The sequence below is a fragment of the Cricetulus griseus genome, chromosome 2, assembly GCF_003668045.3.
Source record: "Cricetulus griseus strain 17A/GY chromosome 2, alternate assembly CriGri-PICRH-1.0, whole genome shotgun sequence".
In the NCBI taxonomy this organism is placed as follows: Eukaryota; Metazoa; Chordata; class Mammalia; order Rodentia; family Cricetidae; genus Cricetulus; species Cricetulus griseus.
This window is the reverse complement of record NC_048595.1, coordinates 168,065,699-168,084,652: the sequence shown is the minus strand read 5'-3', so window position 1 is coordinate 168,084,652 and position 18,954 is coordinate 168,065,699. Positions and strand designations below refer to the sequence as shown.

Sequence of the window (18,954 nt, the reverse complement as noted above, 5' to 3'; positions counted from 1 at the left end):
TGGGAGGGAAGTGAAGAGTTAAGAATTCCCAATATCAAATAATGAAAATATCACTTATATAGAAAGAAAAGTGACAAATTTTAGGGCAGAAATAGTTCATGTTGCCATAATATCCATCAGCATCTGACTAGTTCTCCAAACCAGTTGTAGTCATACATAATTGCAAGATACATTTTTAAGCTGAGTTTAGTTCTGCACAACTTTTGCTCTTGTACTCAGGAGGCAGAGGGCAGAGGCAGGCAGATCTCTACGATTTTGCAGTCAGTTCTGGTATACAGAGCAAGTGCCAGCCCAGTGAAGATTATATAAGGAGATCTTGTCTCAAAAAATTAAAGTATTGCCTGATATGGCTAACTGATAATTCAATGCCACACTAAGTGCTTATAAAGCAACTTCAGAAGATATTCTTTGGCTATTGTCTATAAAGTACAGATAGGAATATCTTGTGCCTGCTATGCAAGCTCTGTGGATGCCCCTGAACAATTGCCTATACAACTCTGCATGGATTGCCATTTTTTTCAATGTAGACTTGCAATAGTTTGATTAAGCAGTGATTTAATTTAAAACTTAGAGTTTTGTAGTTTCTTTTGTTTTGTTTTGTTTTGTTTTGTTTTGTTTTGTTTTGAGACAGTATCTTTCAGGCAGGCTTGCCTGAAACTCAGTATGTCTGCCAGGTTGTCATCAACTCGGGGCAACACTGCAGTATCTGCCTTGATTATAGGCTTGTAGTTAACATTCCTATTTTATGTGTCACTTTTCAAAAATCTGCTTACCATGTCAAAGTAAAACCACAATAAAATATCATATAGATAATGTATATCATTGCTGGACTGAATCTGGTTTGGTAGCTCTTGGCTTTTTTCATTTGCCAGCTCCCCAGTTGCCTTGGGTGGTAAAATGGGCCCTTTTCACAACAGTGTAAAAGAACTGTTTTTTTTTTTTCAAAGAACAAATCTGAATTTGTTATGCAACTGAGGAAAAAACATGGCACCTGGCAAGCAATATGGAACTTTTTATTAGCAGCAGTTTCTGTTCTTATTTTTCTATTGTAGCAAAATAGCACCATAGCATCATGAGAAGTAAGTCCTATGCCATCCAACAAAAGAAATTGCTACAAGGACTTGAAATTTCAGTTCTGAGTAATTAGTAAATGGTACAGTTAGGGAGAAACAATGTACAGACACATTGCACATGCTCTAACAACAACAAAAGGATTGTTCACATTGTCTATATGATTAATAATGTTCTGGAAACTAAATAAACACTTAGCAGATGGTCATAGCTAAAACTTCTGCTAGTTTTAAAGAATGTCTGCTGATAAGATTTCTAAGAATGTGGAATCTTGCTAACAGACACCAAGAGGAAATATGAGTCTCTAACCTCAGTGCTACAGACCTGCTATCCAATGACATCTGGGTTTCCTCCTAGTGTCTGGGCTTTTGTTGCCAAGCTGACTTTCTTATCCTGTGGTCATAGTGGAGTGACATCATATTGCAAAATTTTCAAAGGCATTGTGGAGAAAATGGCATTTCCTGCCATATATATTTAGCTACAAACTGGAAACTGACTGTCATGAGGCTTCTGATAACATTTTCTGGGCTTGTATGGTTATGAATAACTATGGGAAATTATTTTCCAACAGTAAGTAAAGACTGAGTTTGGAATGGCATCTTGTGTTTTGTAGTCCTGACTAAGAGATCATTTCAAGGAGCTGGATCTCAGCATGTCTGTATCGGACTGGAAATAACTAAACCTTTGCTATCTTCTCACTCTAGCCAGTGTTCCTCTGTGGATGAGCAGATATGCACAGGGGTCCTGAAAAAGACAGAATGTTAGATGTGAGGTCCTTGCCCCATCACCTATAATGGTGCTTTGTTTCTCACTGCTGGTGTCTCTTCTGAAAGGACCTAAACCCTACTGACCTTCAGTGAATGCTCTTTTGAGACTGAAAATGTAAAACCCTCAAATGCACGGGTCCAGGTGCAGTCTGGAGCAGGACATATGTCAAACAAGCCCTTCTCTCTTCATTTATGTCTCAGATCAGAGGTGGGCTATGGAATTCACTTGGCTGAAGTTGGGCGAACAAGTAGCTTATGTCTTTGAGAATCCATCTACCATAGATTAACTATTAGAAACCCCTGAGAATAAGGAACAGAGCCTGATTCTTCTTGCTATAAAGCAACAGTAAGTAACTGTTCTCTCTAATACTACAGTATGAGTAGGAGTAGTTAATGAGAACACTTATTTCTTGCCCAGGCAAAGCTGCCTCATATTATCTTTGTAAGATTTCATGGCATCCCACTCCACATAGAGGGATGATGCTCTCTCAGCCTAGACATGGGGGAGGGGTTAGGCCCTGCTCCAAATATGACAGACTCTTAAGATCCCTCATGGATGGCCTCACCCTCCCTGGGGAGCAGAAAGGGCTTGGGAGAGGGGGTGGGGGGCAGGGGAGGAGAGGAGTATGGGAGGAGGGGAGGGAGAGGGAACTGGGATTGACATGTAAAAGAAGCATGTTTCTAATTTAAAATTGGTCAAATTACAATTATAAAAATAAAAAATAACAAAAAATACAAGATGAAAACCAAAACAAAATAACAACAAAAGTATCCACTTTGACATAGGGATAATAACCCTGCTGCTTGACAAAAACATCATCATACCTCTGTTTTTTAAAAGAACATTTGGAAGAATCGTCTCTTTTGTGTACTTAATTTTGAGACTGTCTAACTATGTTGTCCAGCCCAGCACTAGCACTACAATCTTCCTGCTGCTTGAGATGTCAGGTGTGTCCCACAGCTAGTGTTAGAGTGGTTGTTAAGGGAAACTGGCAGGAGTGGGGACACTGGAGAAGATAATTAAGAAAGCTTGATGCATAGATAACCAATGAACTGCAGGATGGGGCCCAGGACAAAAGAAATCATCATTGAAGCTGGCTTTGCACTGGAGACCCCATGGACTTTCCACCTCACCCCAGTAAACATCCCAGCTTTATGTGTAGTTAAACCTTTCCATGAATTCTTGCTTCTGGCGAATCTCATTGTTAAAGGGTGAACTCTGGATGAAAATGGATTCCAAGAAAGCCTATTCCAGGAAAGGGACAGCCCCAGAATAGTCCAAGAGCAGATGCTACAGCAAGTCTTGTAAGTCTAGATACTACAGGCAGTTCTTGTCATTGCCACACAGCTATGTCCTCTCTCCTCTCTGCAAAGTGTACTTTTTTTTTTTTTTTTTTTTTGCTCATTCACCTGAGAAAAATAAACTCTAGCCCAACATGAGCATGAATTGTTCCTGTTCTGGAGAATAAGAATTGAGACTGCTTGTGAGACGGAGAGTGCTGTTGTGGTTGAGAAATGAGGAAGTTCAGGAAGAGACTTCTCCCAATAACACATACAAACTCCTAAACATGGTTGCATTTTTAAGTACACAGCAAGCAAATTAGTGTGGGAGCATGCTCAGGAAATTTGCACTAATACATAACGCTGCATTACACGTCCTTAGGTCTGGAAGCCTTTCCTGATGTAGTTGGTGCTTGCCATATAAGGTTGGATTCTTCTAGTGCTTAGTCTTTACTCTCGACTTTCATAGTTATTGCTACTTTTCACTGACAGTCTTTTCTGTAACATGTAATTTGTTAGTTTGTTCCCACAGTCTTGTGTCCTGCCTCATCCTGTTGTTGATACAAAACCACCTCCTTGCAATAATCTAGAGACCCTCACAGTGTGATCCACCTAAAGCCCAGTTGTTCCATTAATCCATACTCATTCTTTTGCTTCTCCTCTGCCTTTTTTTCTCACGTTTTGTGTATTTGATGTGCCTGTTGGCACCACATTTCAACTTGTATTTCCTTTCGTAGTTGGCAAAAATCTTGTTTCCAGTGAAATTCAATTAGGATCCAATTGAAATGCAGTATCTTAACTGTGTCCCTCTAACTTCCTTTAGTTCAAGAAAAACTAAACAGTGTCCCAATTTCTTTCTTTCCTTTAAATTTTATTTATTTTTATTTCATGCACATTGGTGTTTTTGCCTGCATATACGTCTGTATGAGGGTGTCAGATCTCCTAGAATTGTAATTACAGACAGTTGTGAGCTGTCATGTGGGTGCTGGCAATTGAACCTGGGTCCTCTGGAAGAACAGCAGTGCTCTTAACCACTTAGCCATCTCCCTGGCCCTAAACAGTGTCTCCCTACATTGTCATTAATCTTGGTGTATATATTCAATACAGTATATATGATATGACATTAGAATGTATATTAATGTCCATGTACACATTCTGAGTATAAAGAATAGTGAGACTGTTAAGGGCCCATACTTTTTAAGTGAGTACATATATTATATTGATAAAAAGTGATGATGTACATAAAATTTCCATATATCTCTTATTTTAGAATTTCTTAGAAATCTGTACTTAATTCCACATTCCATCCTAATCTGAACAGGTCCTATTTCATATGTTATTTCCCTTTCCTGGGAATGGCTGTACTATAGAAAAACTAGAGACTGCAAGCTGCTTAGAGAAGACTTTCCAGTCTAATGTTGTCTGTTAGGAACAGAAAAAGCATCATTTTTTTTTATTATTACTTGCAGTTGTTTGTGTTGTCATTGCTTTCTTTTGCTTTTTTTTCTGGCATTACATTAGCTGGATTCAGAACTTGCTTTTATACTTTGGATATAAATAGAGTTTACAGATTATACAACTCTGCTTTTGGAGGTTTACTTGTAACTAACAATTTCTACTACATAAATATATTCTGCCTTAGCTAAATGTGCAGGGCGTTAGCATTTAGTTATAATGGTTCAGCACAAATGCTGTCATGAGGTGCCAAGTACCTAATTAGTTGCTTCCAGGAAGAAGAATTACATTAATTCCTTTGTAGTGAAGAAACTATGTATTTTAATGAAAATATTTTTAGCAGTGCCTTGTTATCTACTTTATTTTCATTTTTGTTCAGTTAGTAAGTATGAGTAGTGCAAAAAGACTACGTGGCTCATGCCTGTATAATGCAAACTCTGAGGTTAGAGGCTGAGACAGGAAAACAATGGGGTTGAAGGCCAGGTGAGACTACATAGTGAGGTACTATCAGAAAAGCAGACTAAAAGCACAACGGTGGAAGTATTTCAAAACTATTAAATGAAGTTTTCTGAAATATGGCACAACTAAAAGCAATAGTAACTCCCAACTCTGGGGCCAGCATTTAAGAGCATTTGTAGGTTTTGCAGAAGACCCAAATCATTTCCCAGAACCCATGTGGCTGTTTACAACTGCCTGTAACCAAGTTCCAGGAGAGCTCATACTCTCTCTCCTGGAGTCTGCAGGCTTCTGACACATGTGTAGCATATGCACACATGCACATAAAACTCAAAAACTCATACACATAAAATAAAAATAAATCTTTCACAAAAAGTATATTCAAATATTATGCTCCCTACTGTCAAGAAATCAAAGACTTTGGAATTAATGCTATTTCTATTTTTGAGGAAAAAGATTCAAGAGAAATCACTACCAGCTATCTAACAATGTGTTGTTGTTTTATTTTGTTTGTTTGTTTTTGTTTTTGTCAGAGATATTTTTATTAGATATTAATTAAACTTTGTTTTCCTTTTCTTGAATTTTGAGAATCAAGCTCTGGTTCCATGCTTGTAAAAGCTATGCTTGCTGCAATATCCTCCTTGATATTTATTTATTATACATCCAAGACATGAATGAAAGAACACATGATAGTAGGAAGGAAAAGAACATACTTTTGTGAGAAGAAACATTGGTTTTCATACACTTTACTACTTGCTTAGTCTCATCAGCCTTCCTTATGATAAATCAGTTTGGTTTTGAGTTGCCACCCCATTCTGGTTTTGGGCTGAGCCTAGCTTTCCTCCTCTGTTGGAGCAAACACCCACATATTGCAGATCACTCCCAGTTTCTCTGGCCCAAACTTTTCTCATCTACAGGTTACTATCTTCAAAAACAAACCTTACATTCCTACAGAATGTAGTAAAACTATTCCAAATACACAAAGTTTAAAATTTAATTTAAATGTATTCTTTGCAAACTTGGACATTTGCGGCCTCCTAATCTCACAGAACAACACAAAACTTTTGCATTTTAAATTACCCCAGGGATCTGACCATGACATTTTCAGTCAACAGGCAGTGGGAGATAGGGAAAGATAACAAGTTTGAAGCCTGGGCTTCCAGTGTGTTTGGTGTGAGTTCTAGATCAGCCAGGGATACACAAGAAGACCTTCTTTCTAAAGAAATGAGCAGAATAAAATTAAAAGAATACACCAACACACAGTGATTCTCCTTTCCTCTTTCCCTCCCTCTTTCTTTCCCTCCCTTCCTCCCTCTCTATTCACTCTCCTCCTCTCTCTGCTCCTCCCCTCTCTCCCATTCTTTTATATTCTTCTGTATTCAAATGTAATCCATTGCCTCATCCCAACAGCATTGCTTTCTAAATCCAATCTACCTCCACTGTCACCTCCACTGACACCCTTCCTTTCAGCCAGGGTCACCACTTCCTTTGACTTCTACAGAGGCCTGATACAAGCAAGCCTTGTGGCTTCTATGCAACTGACCTCTGGTCTAACTTCTGCTATCCCGTAACAGCTACCACTGTAGGTCAAAATCTAGCCCAAAGCAAAGCCATTTTTAGTAGGACAATCCTCCAAACAATTCCAGAGGACCTAAGGTTTCTCTATTACTTCAAATCCAGTGCTGGATGAGCCACATCCAACACTTGATGATTAAATGAAAAATGGGTCATTTACATATAGCCTTTATAGAGGGCATGCTTTAGCTTTCAATATACTTTACATTCATTGGAGGAGTGAAATCATCGTTCTCACAGTCAATGTCCCAGAAACATTTTTCGGTTAAAAAAAAAAAGGCTGGCTGCTTCACAGTTTAAACTGAAGCAGAGGCTTTGAGAGGAGGGCTGGCTGGTGTCACCAAGCTTTGTGCCTGGGTCAGTCTAGTGCTTTGGATCGTGAGGCTTGTCCTCCTTTCCATCACAATACACCTCCTTCATGGATAATGGGCTTCATCAGCTGCAGAGTCCTCAACTCTGAAGAGCAGGGGAAGAATATGTAAACACCATGCTGGAAAATGTAATGTGCAGTGAATTCTAAAATGAATCCTCCACGTCAATCATAAGAACCTTGTCTCTAATCCTTGGCGGGGAGTACAGGTTTCAGAGGTAGCACAGAGACATATAAAACACCAGTGCTGCACGATGGAGACCTGATCTAGGCTTTATTCCAAAGCAAAATAGCATGTGACCTTGAACACATCAGGGGTGTCTGGGAGTCTTCCATGCTTCATTTGCAAAATGAAGATACCAGCCCTTATCTAACTACCTCACAGGGCCACTGTGAGGATTAAATTGAATGATGCTCATAGAATGTTTTAATTCTCTCATCTGAACTCTTACTGTACTTTACATGTAGCTTTTGAAAGGAAATATCTATTTTGTTCATGAAGTAAAGGGATCACCTTGCATTTAAATTCTGGTTCTACTATTTACTACTGGCGAAGCTCCTTAGGTACTATTTCTCAGTCTTTCCGAACATGCTCCTCTGTGAAATGGAAATTATCATAACTACATTATCTGGGGATCAAATGGGATAATGCTTAGGAAAGCAATAAATCCTCCTCCTAGTAGGAGTCAGGAAATATCTCTGTATTTCATTTATTTTAAATTTGGAGTCCACACAATGATTTATATATGGAACTAGTTAACAAGAACAGTGTGTTTTTGTTTCCATGGGCAAAGAGCTAATGTCTCAGGTACTTTTATAAACATCATTTAATATTAATCACAACTTTACATACAGAACATTTTTGTCACCACACACATGAAAACCAAATCACCATATTCTTATGCTTAATCTTGATTGTCAACTTCATTGGATTAGGAGACAAGTAGAAAATTAATAAGACAATGATCTTGGTGTGTCCGTGAATGTTTTTTCAGAAACAGCAGGTAGGACAGTAAAATGAAGAAAGAAGTGTGGTAGGACTGTCAATACGCAAAGTCCAAAGTAGAACAGAAGCAGCAAGTATGGCAGGCATGTGCAAGCTGCCTCTTCTACTATGAGTGTGACTATTGCTGCTGTCCTTACTTGTACACATCAGATTCCAACTTCTTCAGCCTTTCAAAGAAGATTCATGCTAGATTCTCCAGAGAGGTTTTAACCCTTTGGTGTCAGGCTGGGACTAAACAACTACTACTTTCTGTGCATTAGAAGATTATCTAGTCTATTATTATATGTCAATAAAATAAACACACAGAGAGAGAGAGAGAGAGAAAGAGAGAGAGAGAGAGACTCAACTATTAATTCCAGACTAATAACCACTCTGACCCAAGGCAACATAGCTTAAAGGGTTCTGAGATGGAATTCAATTTTTTAACATATAATTCCACAATTTCATAACCTTTACACTTTGACTGCACTGTGACAAACTTCACAAGTAATCACCAGAAAGTTAAATAAAAGCTATATTGTTCCTTTATATAGTGAGAAAAGATGCCATTGTCTTTAAGTCATAACAAATGAATATACAGACCAATTTATCCACTGATTTTGAAAATTTAGTAGAGAGAAAAATAGAGAAGAAATGTATATCATGATTCTATAAATATATAGAAAGCTAACATTTCTCTCTTCTCATTGTTTCACTAAAGAAGTGAGGAAACATGATTTGAACTCAGACTTTCATTAAAATCTGTACTTCTTATTTAACAGCTACATAAAAGAAATGTGTGCTGCTAGCGTAATCAATGTAATATTTTCTTTTGGATACTACTAAGGATCACATACAGACAAGATGGTTGGCCTAAAATGTAGCGTAGTACTTGCTAAATGCTTGCTAACATTGTTGGTGCCAATTCTGTGGCCTTAGACATAGGAATCACTCCCTTCCCTGATCTCCAATTTCTCAATGCTTACACAGAAGAAACACAGGTTATGATCACAAAGGTCACTTCTAGTTCTAATGATTTCTAGGTACTAGTGGATATTGGGGAGGCAATTTCTTCCCTCTGAAATCTGGCTTGCAGACTTGGCAATCTATGATATTTTCTGAATTATAAGATGAAAGCACCAATATGATCAGGATAAAATATAAGTTAAAGATGGCACTTGCATTACTGATACTATTAACCAGTCAGACAGACAAATGACAACATTAGCTAGAGTAATTGTCTGAGAGAATTGTTACTCACCAGCCACAAATGGTAAATCCTCTACCTTTAAAATGCTATTGTGTTCAGGAGCCAAATAACCCTGCATATACAAATAAATAGCTCTGCCAAACCTTTAGAGACATATGGCATGTATTTGTTCTATTGAGAAGCTAAAACATACAAAATGGATTGGAATGTTGAAATCAAATTTCAGTATCAATTACTTTTTCTCAGTTAAGAAAGTTTTCATTGAATAGCAGTCAGTGTTTTCATCCTCCACAATTCATTTTATTTGCTAGGGAAAACAATCAACAATATGACAGTGTCTTTCTCCCAATTTATTTTATAAGATCTGATTAGTAATTTTCTGCATAGGGTAGAGTTCACTCTCAATGAAAAGTAGGGCAGTCTACATGGATGCAACAAAAAATGCAGTGGGACAAAAATTATCAAGTATTTTTATACTAATTCAGACAGATAAACAGACAGACACACACACACACAGATATAAGGGAGATGTTGATGAATTCTGACTTGAAAGATGGTGGAGACTTTCACATGGTATTTGATATTTCAGTTAGGACTTAAATTTAAAGCAGAACTAGTATTGCTACGCTTTAGATATTTTTTTCTGGTCTTAAAAACAGTCCAGAGGTCAAAAGAGATAAAACAAAGAAACAACACTCACAAGAAGCCTATGTTCTAGCAGGAGACAGAAACGCAAGAAAAAAATTTCAGTACATATCATAGAGAGTAGTAGAAGCATCCGGGCACAGTGGCAGTCCAAATATTTGGAAGGCTGAGTTGGGAAAATTGTTTGATGCTGTGAGTTTGCTACTATTCTATGTAACATAGCAAGATCAACTTTTACTATGTTTCCTCCAACCTCAGAAATAAAAACAAAACAAAACAAAAGAAAAAATAAACTGTGTGAAGAAGAAAATCTGAGAGTAAGTACAAAGGATCAGGAAATATGTTCATGGAGAGGTGAGATTCAGCACAAATTCAGTAGAAATTAGGGAATAATTTGCATAGTTGTGGGTATGGACTCAAATAGAGGATTCTGTGAACAGTACAGCAAATAGAGGGAAGATATTATGGGTATTTTAGGGAATATGAAGAAAGGTCCAGAGAATAAAAATTGAAAACTATTAAGAACATTAAATGGTGGGAATAGAGAGGGTACAGGGGATCAGAACAGGAAGGGTTTTAGCTAATCTGAAAGAAAGATGTTTTAAATTTTAAGAAGAGTCATAATATAATTTATTACTTAAAAGGTTAAGTCAGTTGTTACAAAGAGCTGACTTGCTGGACTTTTGAAATTGTATGATGAAAACTAGTATAAATAAATGAAGATGGTGTAACAAGTGATGGGAGTCAATATGTGTTTTCCTAATTGATTATTTGACTTTTGAATGTATTATAAACACCAAAGCTGAAGAGTAACATTATGCATCTCTTGATGTCTATCACTAAACTGGAAATAACATCATAACTATTCTTGATTTTAGAGCAAGAAACAAGTATATGTTGATAAATACAGGGCATATTTAAAATGTGGTACAAAGACTTGATTGAGAATTAATTAGGGATAAGGTCTGAATATAAACAGAGAATTTGGGGATTTACTCAAAAAATTTTGGCTATGTTGGAGTGAAAAAGGAAGTTTTCAATGAGCTTGACAGAAACTCTGGAATTATAAGTATTTTGGTGAGAATTTTAGAGTTGAAAAATCTATATTATGAACAAAATAGATTTTATTCAACTAATGATTGACTTCATATAAGAAATTTGATAAATGAATCAAATTTATCACAGGTAAAAGTTAAAGCCAGAAAGAGAAATTTTTAAGACAGTAAGAGGTCCAGAGAATATAAAGACATGTAAAATCATCCCTAAGGATAAGTCCTGGGTCAATCCACTATTTAAAAACTAGATAGCTCAGGAGTGAAAAGTAAAAAAAGAGCATGGCAGTGATGACTACAGAAGCAGCATAGCACAGGGCAGAAAATGAAAAGTGAGTGATAAGAAAGGGGAGGTAATCAAATGTGGCAAAACTAGCTGATGGTCAGGTGATGTAACATAAACTATTTCATGCCTAGATGTTCAATGTTCAATAACTGATAAGGAAAAATGTGGTATATTTGCACAAGGAAATAGTACACAGATGTTAAAAATAATGAAATTCATATGTAAGTGAATTAAGCTAGGAAAAAAAATCACCAAGTAAGGTAACCCAGACCCAAAACAAGAAATAAAATGTGTATTCTCTTATTTGTTGTGGTGGTTTGAATAAGAATGGACACCATAGGCTCATATATCTAAGGCTTGATCAACAGGGAGACGCACTATTTGAAAGAATTAGAAGGATTAAGGAATATGGCCTTGTTGGAGGAAGTCTGTCATTGTAGTGGGCTTTGAGATTTCAAAAGCCTATGCCAAGCCAAAGTCACTCTCTCTCTCTCTCTCTCTCTCTCTCTCTCTCTCTCTCTCTCTTTCTCTCTCTCTCTCTCTCTCTCCAGATCAGGAGATCAGGATGTAGTTCTCAGCGACTGCTGAAGCATCTGCTTGCATTCTACTATGCTTCCTGCCATGATGATAATGAACTAAATTTATAAAACTGTAAGCAAGCCCTGAATTAAATGCTTTCTCTTAAAATAGTTGCCTTGGACATGGTTTTTCCTCATGGCAATAGAACAGTGACTAAGACATAGGTGGATTTTAGCATTTTATAGGCATGTTACAATCCATATAATCACAATGTAAGGGACTAGGTGGCGGTGGCAGGAAAGGATCTCCCAAAGAAATGGAATTAAAATATATAATTATGAAGAGAAATGAAGTAATCTTGAACAGAATGATTAAACAGAGGAGGAGCGAGAGGACGGGGGTAAAGAAATGGATAAAGGAGGGAAAGCTAAAACTAAGGGCCATTTGAAGGGTTATATGGAAATCTAGTACCATAGAAACTTTGAACAATATATACACCGAGGAAGAGATCTAAATGGAATCATCAAATAATGAGGGAGAAAAGGCCACCCCAACAAAACATCTCTCTCTCACTACCAAGTGAACCTCCAGTGTCATGAATGTCATGAATGCATCTAATTGTGTTGTTGGCAAAGGAAATAAAAGGATCACAGAATCTCCCAAACAACTCAGACTATAGACAAGGCTATTGTTTAGACTTCAGAAACTGAGGGGAAGGCAATATTGCTGAAGACAACACCTATATAGTTCATTGAACACAGAGAAGCAGGTGCTTAACAATATCCCTCACTACTACTGACTAGTGTTCGTTTTACTGGAAGATAGTTTGCACATTCCTAGAGGAGAAAAGTACACATCAACCATGTTACAGCCACTTACATCTATTGGTGATTTGCCTCCCTGATACACTGGTAAAATAATGACACAGATGTTGTGGGGGTACTCTGAAGCTATCTGATTGGATTTAAGGACCATTCCATATGATAGAACCTGTGAATGACAGTGCTTGTGTATCTCAGAAGACTAGATAGGACATAGAACTGGAAGAAAATCAAATAATATTCTGCTAAAGGAGCATGTCAATAAAATTATTCCTAATGACATTCTGCTAGACCCATAGATCAGTGTCTTACTCAGTCATCATCAGAGATGAAAGAGATGGAACTAATACAGAGACATCCAACTGAATAATGACTGAACAATGTGCTGAGAGTGACTTGGTACTCTCAGTCTTAAATGTGATATCTTCATCAAACCCTTCTTCAGAGCCTAGGGAGTTATGTAGAAGAGGGACAGAATGATTTTAAGAGCCTGTGGGAATGGAAGACTCCAAGAAAAAATATCCTCCCAGACACAGCACAAATAATGTACATATCAAATCAAAGATTGTTGCAGCACACATGGGGATTGTACAGGTCCATGCTAGGTAGGCCCCAGTCTTGAGAGGAGAAGAAGATAAGAGCTTCCATCCTTATCCAAGAAGCCATCTCCAACTGACAACTCCGTGTCAAGGGGGAGTTAATTTTCTCAACTAAGTCTCACTGTATATACAAAACTGTTAAGGTCAGGTCCCAGGCTCATTTGGAGATGTTTGGAATGTTTTGTTTCATTAAAGAAAGTACAGGCTATTTTTCTATGGAAATTTCAGAAAAGACACATTATACACTTAAAGACATCCATCTACTTAAGGGAATATGAAAGTTTGTAGACCTTCACTTCTGATTTAACAGGAAATTGTTGATTATGAGTAAGGGATGATCAAAGGCATTAAAATGAGAATAGAGGAAAATGACTATCATTAAGAACATATGTGACAGAGGCTGACATAAATATCACATAACTGCTAGTAGTAGTCATAGTCAATGTGAGATTCATAGCTATGAATTTAAAGTGACTTGAAGTGAGCATAGCTGAACCTTTCTGCCTGCTGTATTCAGCTGAGAGAATGCCAGTTTCAGTGCAATGTTATATTTGCCCATGTTAAGTTTCAAGTAATTAGAAGTAATAACACAGAAAGTCAAACACTGGTACATACGAATGTGTGTTCTCGGTAGCTACCCGTGAAACATTATTTGCCTAATAATTGAAGGAAAAGAATGTTGCAGAGCAGAGAAGACACACCAAAACTGACGGTTTGTAGATCCCTCTAAAATCCGACACAAGAAAGCCCTTAATTAGAAGGTTGGGAGATGGGGGTATGGAGTGTGAGTCAAGGGGGCAATGTTTGAGATGGATATAATAATGATTCTACATGAAAAGGTTTAGGGTGCCACTATAGGAGTGACTAATGAGAAGGTTCAGAGAGCAGGATTCAGCTTGCAAGAGAGGAAATGTTAACAGGAGAGGGAATAGTCAAATGCTGTTAAAAGCAGGGACTTGTGGGCAGTTATGAAAATAAATAATTCACTCAAATTGTAATAGCAGCCAAATCAGCATCCTAGTTCTTCACTTCCTCCATTTCTTACTTCCTCCCTTCTCTTTCTTCCTCTTCCTGTTTATGTCCTTCCCTTTATCTATTGAGAATTAGTTTAATCCCCTATTCCACATTATTTCTGAGCTTGCTATTTTCAGCCCTTCATTCTACCTGTGAGCAGTGACTGGTCTATAAGAAATCCTTCACTTCTTTCTCTTAGTAGTCTTGAAAAGTAAACATTTTTATCTATTCTAAAGGATCGGTTACTTGTATCTCATTTATAAAAATTAAACACCCAAAATATTACACATCTAATAAATGGTAGCACCATTTTCAAATCTAACCATCTGATTTGAAGGACATATTTTTATTCATGGTATGTTATATATTTGAAAAAGCTATTTGCTTATATAAAGATTAGGGTTGGAATTCTCTGGCCAACAGACTTCAGAAGATTTTACTGCTTCTTTCTTTACACTTTACATTTAATTGCTTTTAAATGCATGACTGTTCAGATTTTCAACAGAGGAGTGGGTGATCCAATCCGTATTTCATGATGATAACTAAATACAGTGAGGGGACTATTAGAAGCTGCAGAACTATTCCCAGAGACCAAGTAAATGATGGTGAAGTGACTGACAGCATAAAAGAGGCTTGAATCCTTGGGTTGATGTAGACGGGTAAGACCTGATAATGAACAGGGTTGAGAAGCAGGTTGGAGAGAAGTGTAACTTGGGGTTTCTTTCTTAGGTAATTGAATTGATATTAGCATAAATGCAGAAAAAAAAGAGAAATAGTAGTATTTGAGGAGACAGTCAGCATGGTTTGGGAATGAGGAAATTAAATTATCTCCAGAAAACCCACATAAACGAATAAATATAATTGGGCAAGATTATTTCCTCAAGTTTTTATATATGCACACACCAAGACCCTAATCCTCCTAAGACACTGTAAAGTCATGGAGACAATAGCTGCATGGGAAAGGCCAGTACAATATCAGCCTTTTCATTCAATCAGTGGTCTTAGTAAACACATGCCCTGTATATCTCTTTCTTCTTGCATTTAAAGGCAGGTCAAACTTTAAAAGAAAACAGAAACTTAAAATATATAATTTATTTACATTTATAAAACAAAAATCCCCAGATCACTGAAGCCCTACACATGAGAAAGTAAAGTACTAGCAAACAAATCTCTTCTTGTCACCTGGAACTTACTCAGTGTGGCCTCAAACTGAGAAGTCATATTTCAAAGCCACAACATCCTGTAATATTCTGAGGGAGAAATGCTTTGGAAAAGCAAGCAAACAAACAAAATTGTGAATTCCAACTTTGAAAGCACAGTTCATTCTTACCTAGCCAATTACAATATTTACCTAACAACTTTCTGTTTTGTTTTGTTTTGTTCTTTTTGTTGTTGTTGTTGTTTTTTCGAGACAGGGTTTCTCTGTGTAGCTTTGGAGCCTATCCTGGCACTCACTCTGGAGACCAGGCTGGCCTCGCACACAGAGATCCACCTGCCTCTGCCTCCCAAATTCTGGGATTAAATGCGTGCACCACCAACGCTGGGCTCACCAAACAACTTTTATTAAGCAGTATATTCTCTGCTATGACCTTTATATGTTTAATCTTAATTTAATCCTAACAGAAATGTTGTAAGGCAATTATTATTTCTTATTTGTTAAAGGTCACAAAAGTCATTGTTTCCTTAGGACCATATGATGGCAGTGACTAGCCACTGTGGCTCTTAATACTTTGCTCTCCCTATATCCATATAATTCATCTCTGTATCAGTTTAAAAAAAACAAAGAAAAATTATATAGTCATTTGCATCCTTGCCTTTTGTCAGGGTTGCTATGTAAATGATTTTGATTGATTTTGTAAGTTTTGACAAAACAAACAGTCTGGGTGGTGAACAGGGAAAATTTTCACACAATTTTCCAGGTCCTTCTCAAGTGCTCCCATAGTCAATTCCTTCCATGGTCATTGAAAGTGTTGGGGGAAGAAGCTGAAGTTTCCAGATAGTACCTACCTGTTGTCACCCTCTCTGGAGAAATAAACTGTGAATGTTTGGATGTTCCCCTTTGCTTCTGCAGGTGGACGCCAGCTCAGACGGACAAAGCGACTAGAAACCAAGACAGGGACCACATCTCTGGGAGCAGAAGGAAGGATGCTGGAGCTTGGGATGGCTAAGAAGGAACAAGAGGAAACTATTAGAAGTGCTGGTACCACCAGTGGAAAGCATGCATGAAGTCAGAGCTAATCTATAATATACATAGCCAAGAATATTAAATAAGTTCTAAGAAAGGCTAATAAGAGAAATAACTAACATCTGAAGTGGGATCAAGGACAAATTAGAATTCCTTGACTTTTGAAACAGTGAGTTTTGAATAACATATATGATTTTATTGTGTGATATGTAGTTTTTATTGTTTCTGGAATCCATTAAAAAATAAAAACAATGGCAATGTAGGCAAATAGTAGGGAAAATGATTTTTTATTGTTAAAAATCTCTCTCTCTCTCTCTCTCTCTCTCTCTCTCTGTGTGTGTGTGTGTGTGTGTGTGTGTGTGTGTGTGTGTGTGTGTGTGTGTGTGCATGTGTGTGATGGGCAAGCATATACCACTGCATATGGATCACAAGAAAACTGTGCAGTAGCATCTCTCCATCCATCTTAACAAAGCCCTAATGACGTGAATTTTTAATAGATATGTAAGATCTAGACAGGATCTGCTTATTTTGTGACTTTGTTTTTGTTTCTTGAGACAGAGTTTCTCTGTGTAGCTTTGGAGCCTGTCCTGGAACTCACTTTGAATACCAGGCTGTCCTGGAGCTTATAGAGATCCACCTGCCTCTGCCTCCAGAATGCTAGGATTAAAGGCATTTGCCACCCATGCCTGCCGCGCTAGGCTTTGATTTAGAAGTGTGGAATCAATAAATTATTATAAATGTATTATATTCTTATGAGATCAAGTGATGAAATATTTTGAAAAAGAGATATATCAGTGATATGAAGACAGAACAAATTATTGTATCCAATTCTATGAATCCTTTCTGGAATGAGGCAAGGGTTGGGTAAGCAAATGCGTGAATGATCAAATAAATTCATGTGTCCATATTTGAAATAAAACATACAATTCAAAATATAAACAAGGTTTTTATATACAAAATTAAATTAGCTATGATTTGGTCAAAGTGAATCAATTAGCTTTTTAAAAGGTTGAAACAGAGAGATAGGCCATAGTCTCTCAGGGATGCAACAAAAGCTGCTGATTGTTTTGTTTATGATTTCATTATTTTAGAAGATGCAATTATATATAATTATCATGAATAAGGAAGTCACCTGATGTCAGGCAAATACACAATTTCTTCTGTCAAAGAAAAGTTATTCTTTTAATTACTGATTTCATAGGTGAAAGGTGATTGACAACATAAAAAAACACAGAACAAACAGTTGCATACAAACTGACATAGACCTCTGTAAGGTTCTCATTTACTATTAACCTGATGAGAAACCAACATTTTACCACAGAATGGAGGACTTGTGTGTGAGCATAAATGCCACAGAAAAACAAGCAGCAATGACAAAACCTTAATTCCCTCAGAGTATGCTTATACTGTTTTTGATACAATTTACATTAGCCTATTTATATAATTTTAGCAGACCAAAAATATTTACCAGTACCAAATTAAGAGCTATGGTCATGAACATTGGGGAACTCTTGCTCCCCAGACTGATAGCTGGGATACCAGCATGGGACGGATCCAGACCCCAGGAACATGGATTTCATTGAGGAAACCTCGGAAATCTACAGGACCTCCTGTAGTTGTTCAGTATACTTATCTCTAGCATAGGTATGGTCTTTCTGAGCCCATTCCACATAGAAGAATATTCCCTGAGGCAAGATACATGGGGTGTGCCTAGGCCCTATCCCAAAGGATATGATTGACTCTGATGACACCCTATGGAAGGCCTCACCATCCAGGGGGAGCAGAAAGGATATGTGATAGGTAGGGTTTTAGTTGTGGGGGGGGGTGGTGGCAGGGGAGGACGGGAGAGAGAGGGGAACTGGGATTGTCATCTAAAACAATCCTGTTTCTAATTCAAATTAAAAAAATCTGAAAGAAAAAAAAAATAAGAGCTATAGTCAATGTGAAACCAGGTTATCAACACCTCCCCATCTCTAGCTTCAAGTGACAGTCATCCTAGTTAAACTGTGCACTCAAGTTTATTGGGTCCTAAATAGATGTGTGATCATACTATAGTTTTCTCTATGGGTCAGCCTTAGGAGGAATTGATTTTAAAATATATAACATGGAAGAGCACAGTAGATGGACAATTTATGTGTTCTGTTATAAACTATGAAAGAGTACATTTGAAATGTCACACTTAACAAATGATAAGTATGTGTGGTGATATAATTGTAATTAGCTTGATATTGACATGATATCAAGTGTCTTAGTTAAGGTTACTATTGCTATGTTGAAAAACCATGACCAAAAACAAGATGCGGAGGAGGAAAGAGTTTATTTGGCTTACACTTCTATATTATTGTTCATTGCCAAAGGAAGTCAGTGTCGGAACTCAAACAACAAAGGAACTTGGGTACAGGAGCTGATGCAGAGGCCATGGAGGGTGCCGCTTAATGGTTTGCACTCATGGCTTGCTCAACCTGCTTTCTTATAGAAACCAGGACCACCAGCCCAGTGATGGCACCATCCACAAAGGCTGAACCCTCCCATATCAATCATTAATTAATAAAATGCCCCACAGGCTTGCCTACAACCTGATTTTATGGCAGCATTTTCTTAATTGAGGTTCCTTCCTCTCAGAAACTTCAGCTTGTGTCAAGTTTACATAAACCATTCGACAC

General features: G+C 37.4%; 1 protein-coding gene across 1 annotated transcript in view; it reads right to left on the bottom strand.

Annotated features, from left to right (window-relative positions):
• Dcc (DCC netrin 1 receptor) overlaps nucleotides 1–18,954 on the bottom strand; it is a 1,088,579-nt gene that overhangs the window by 315,057 nt on the left and 754,568 nt on the right. Inside the window, exon 8 of the mRNA XM_035440067.1 lies at nucleotides 16,114–16,270. Coding sequence (XP_035295958.1) covers nucleotides 16,114–16,270 — 157 coding nt within the window. The remainder of the gene's footprint in view (nucleotides 1–16,113; nucleotides 16,271–18,954) is intronic.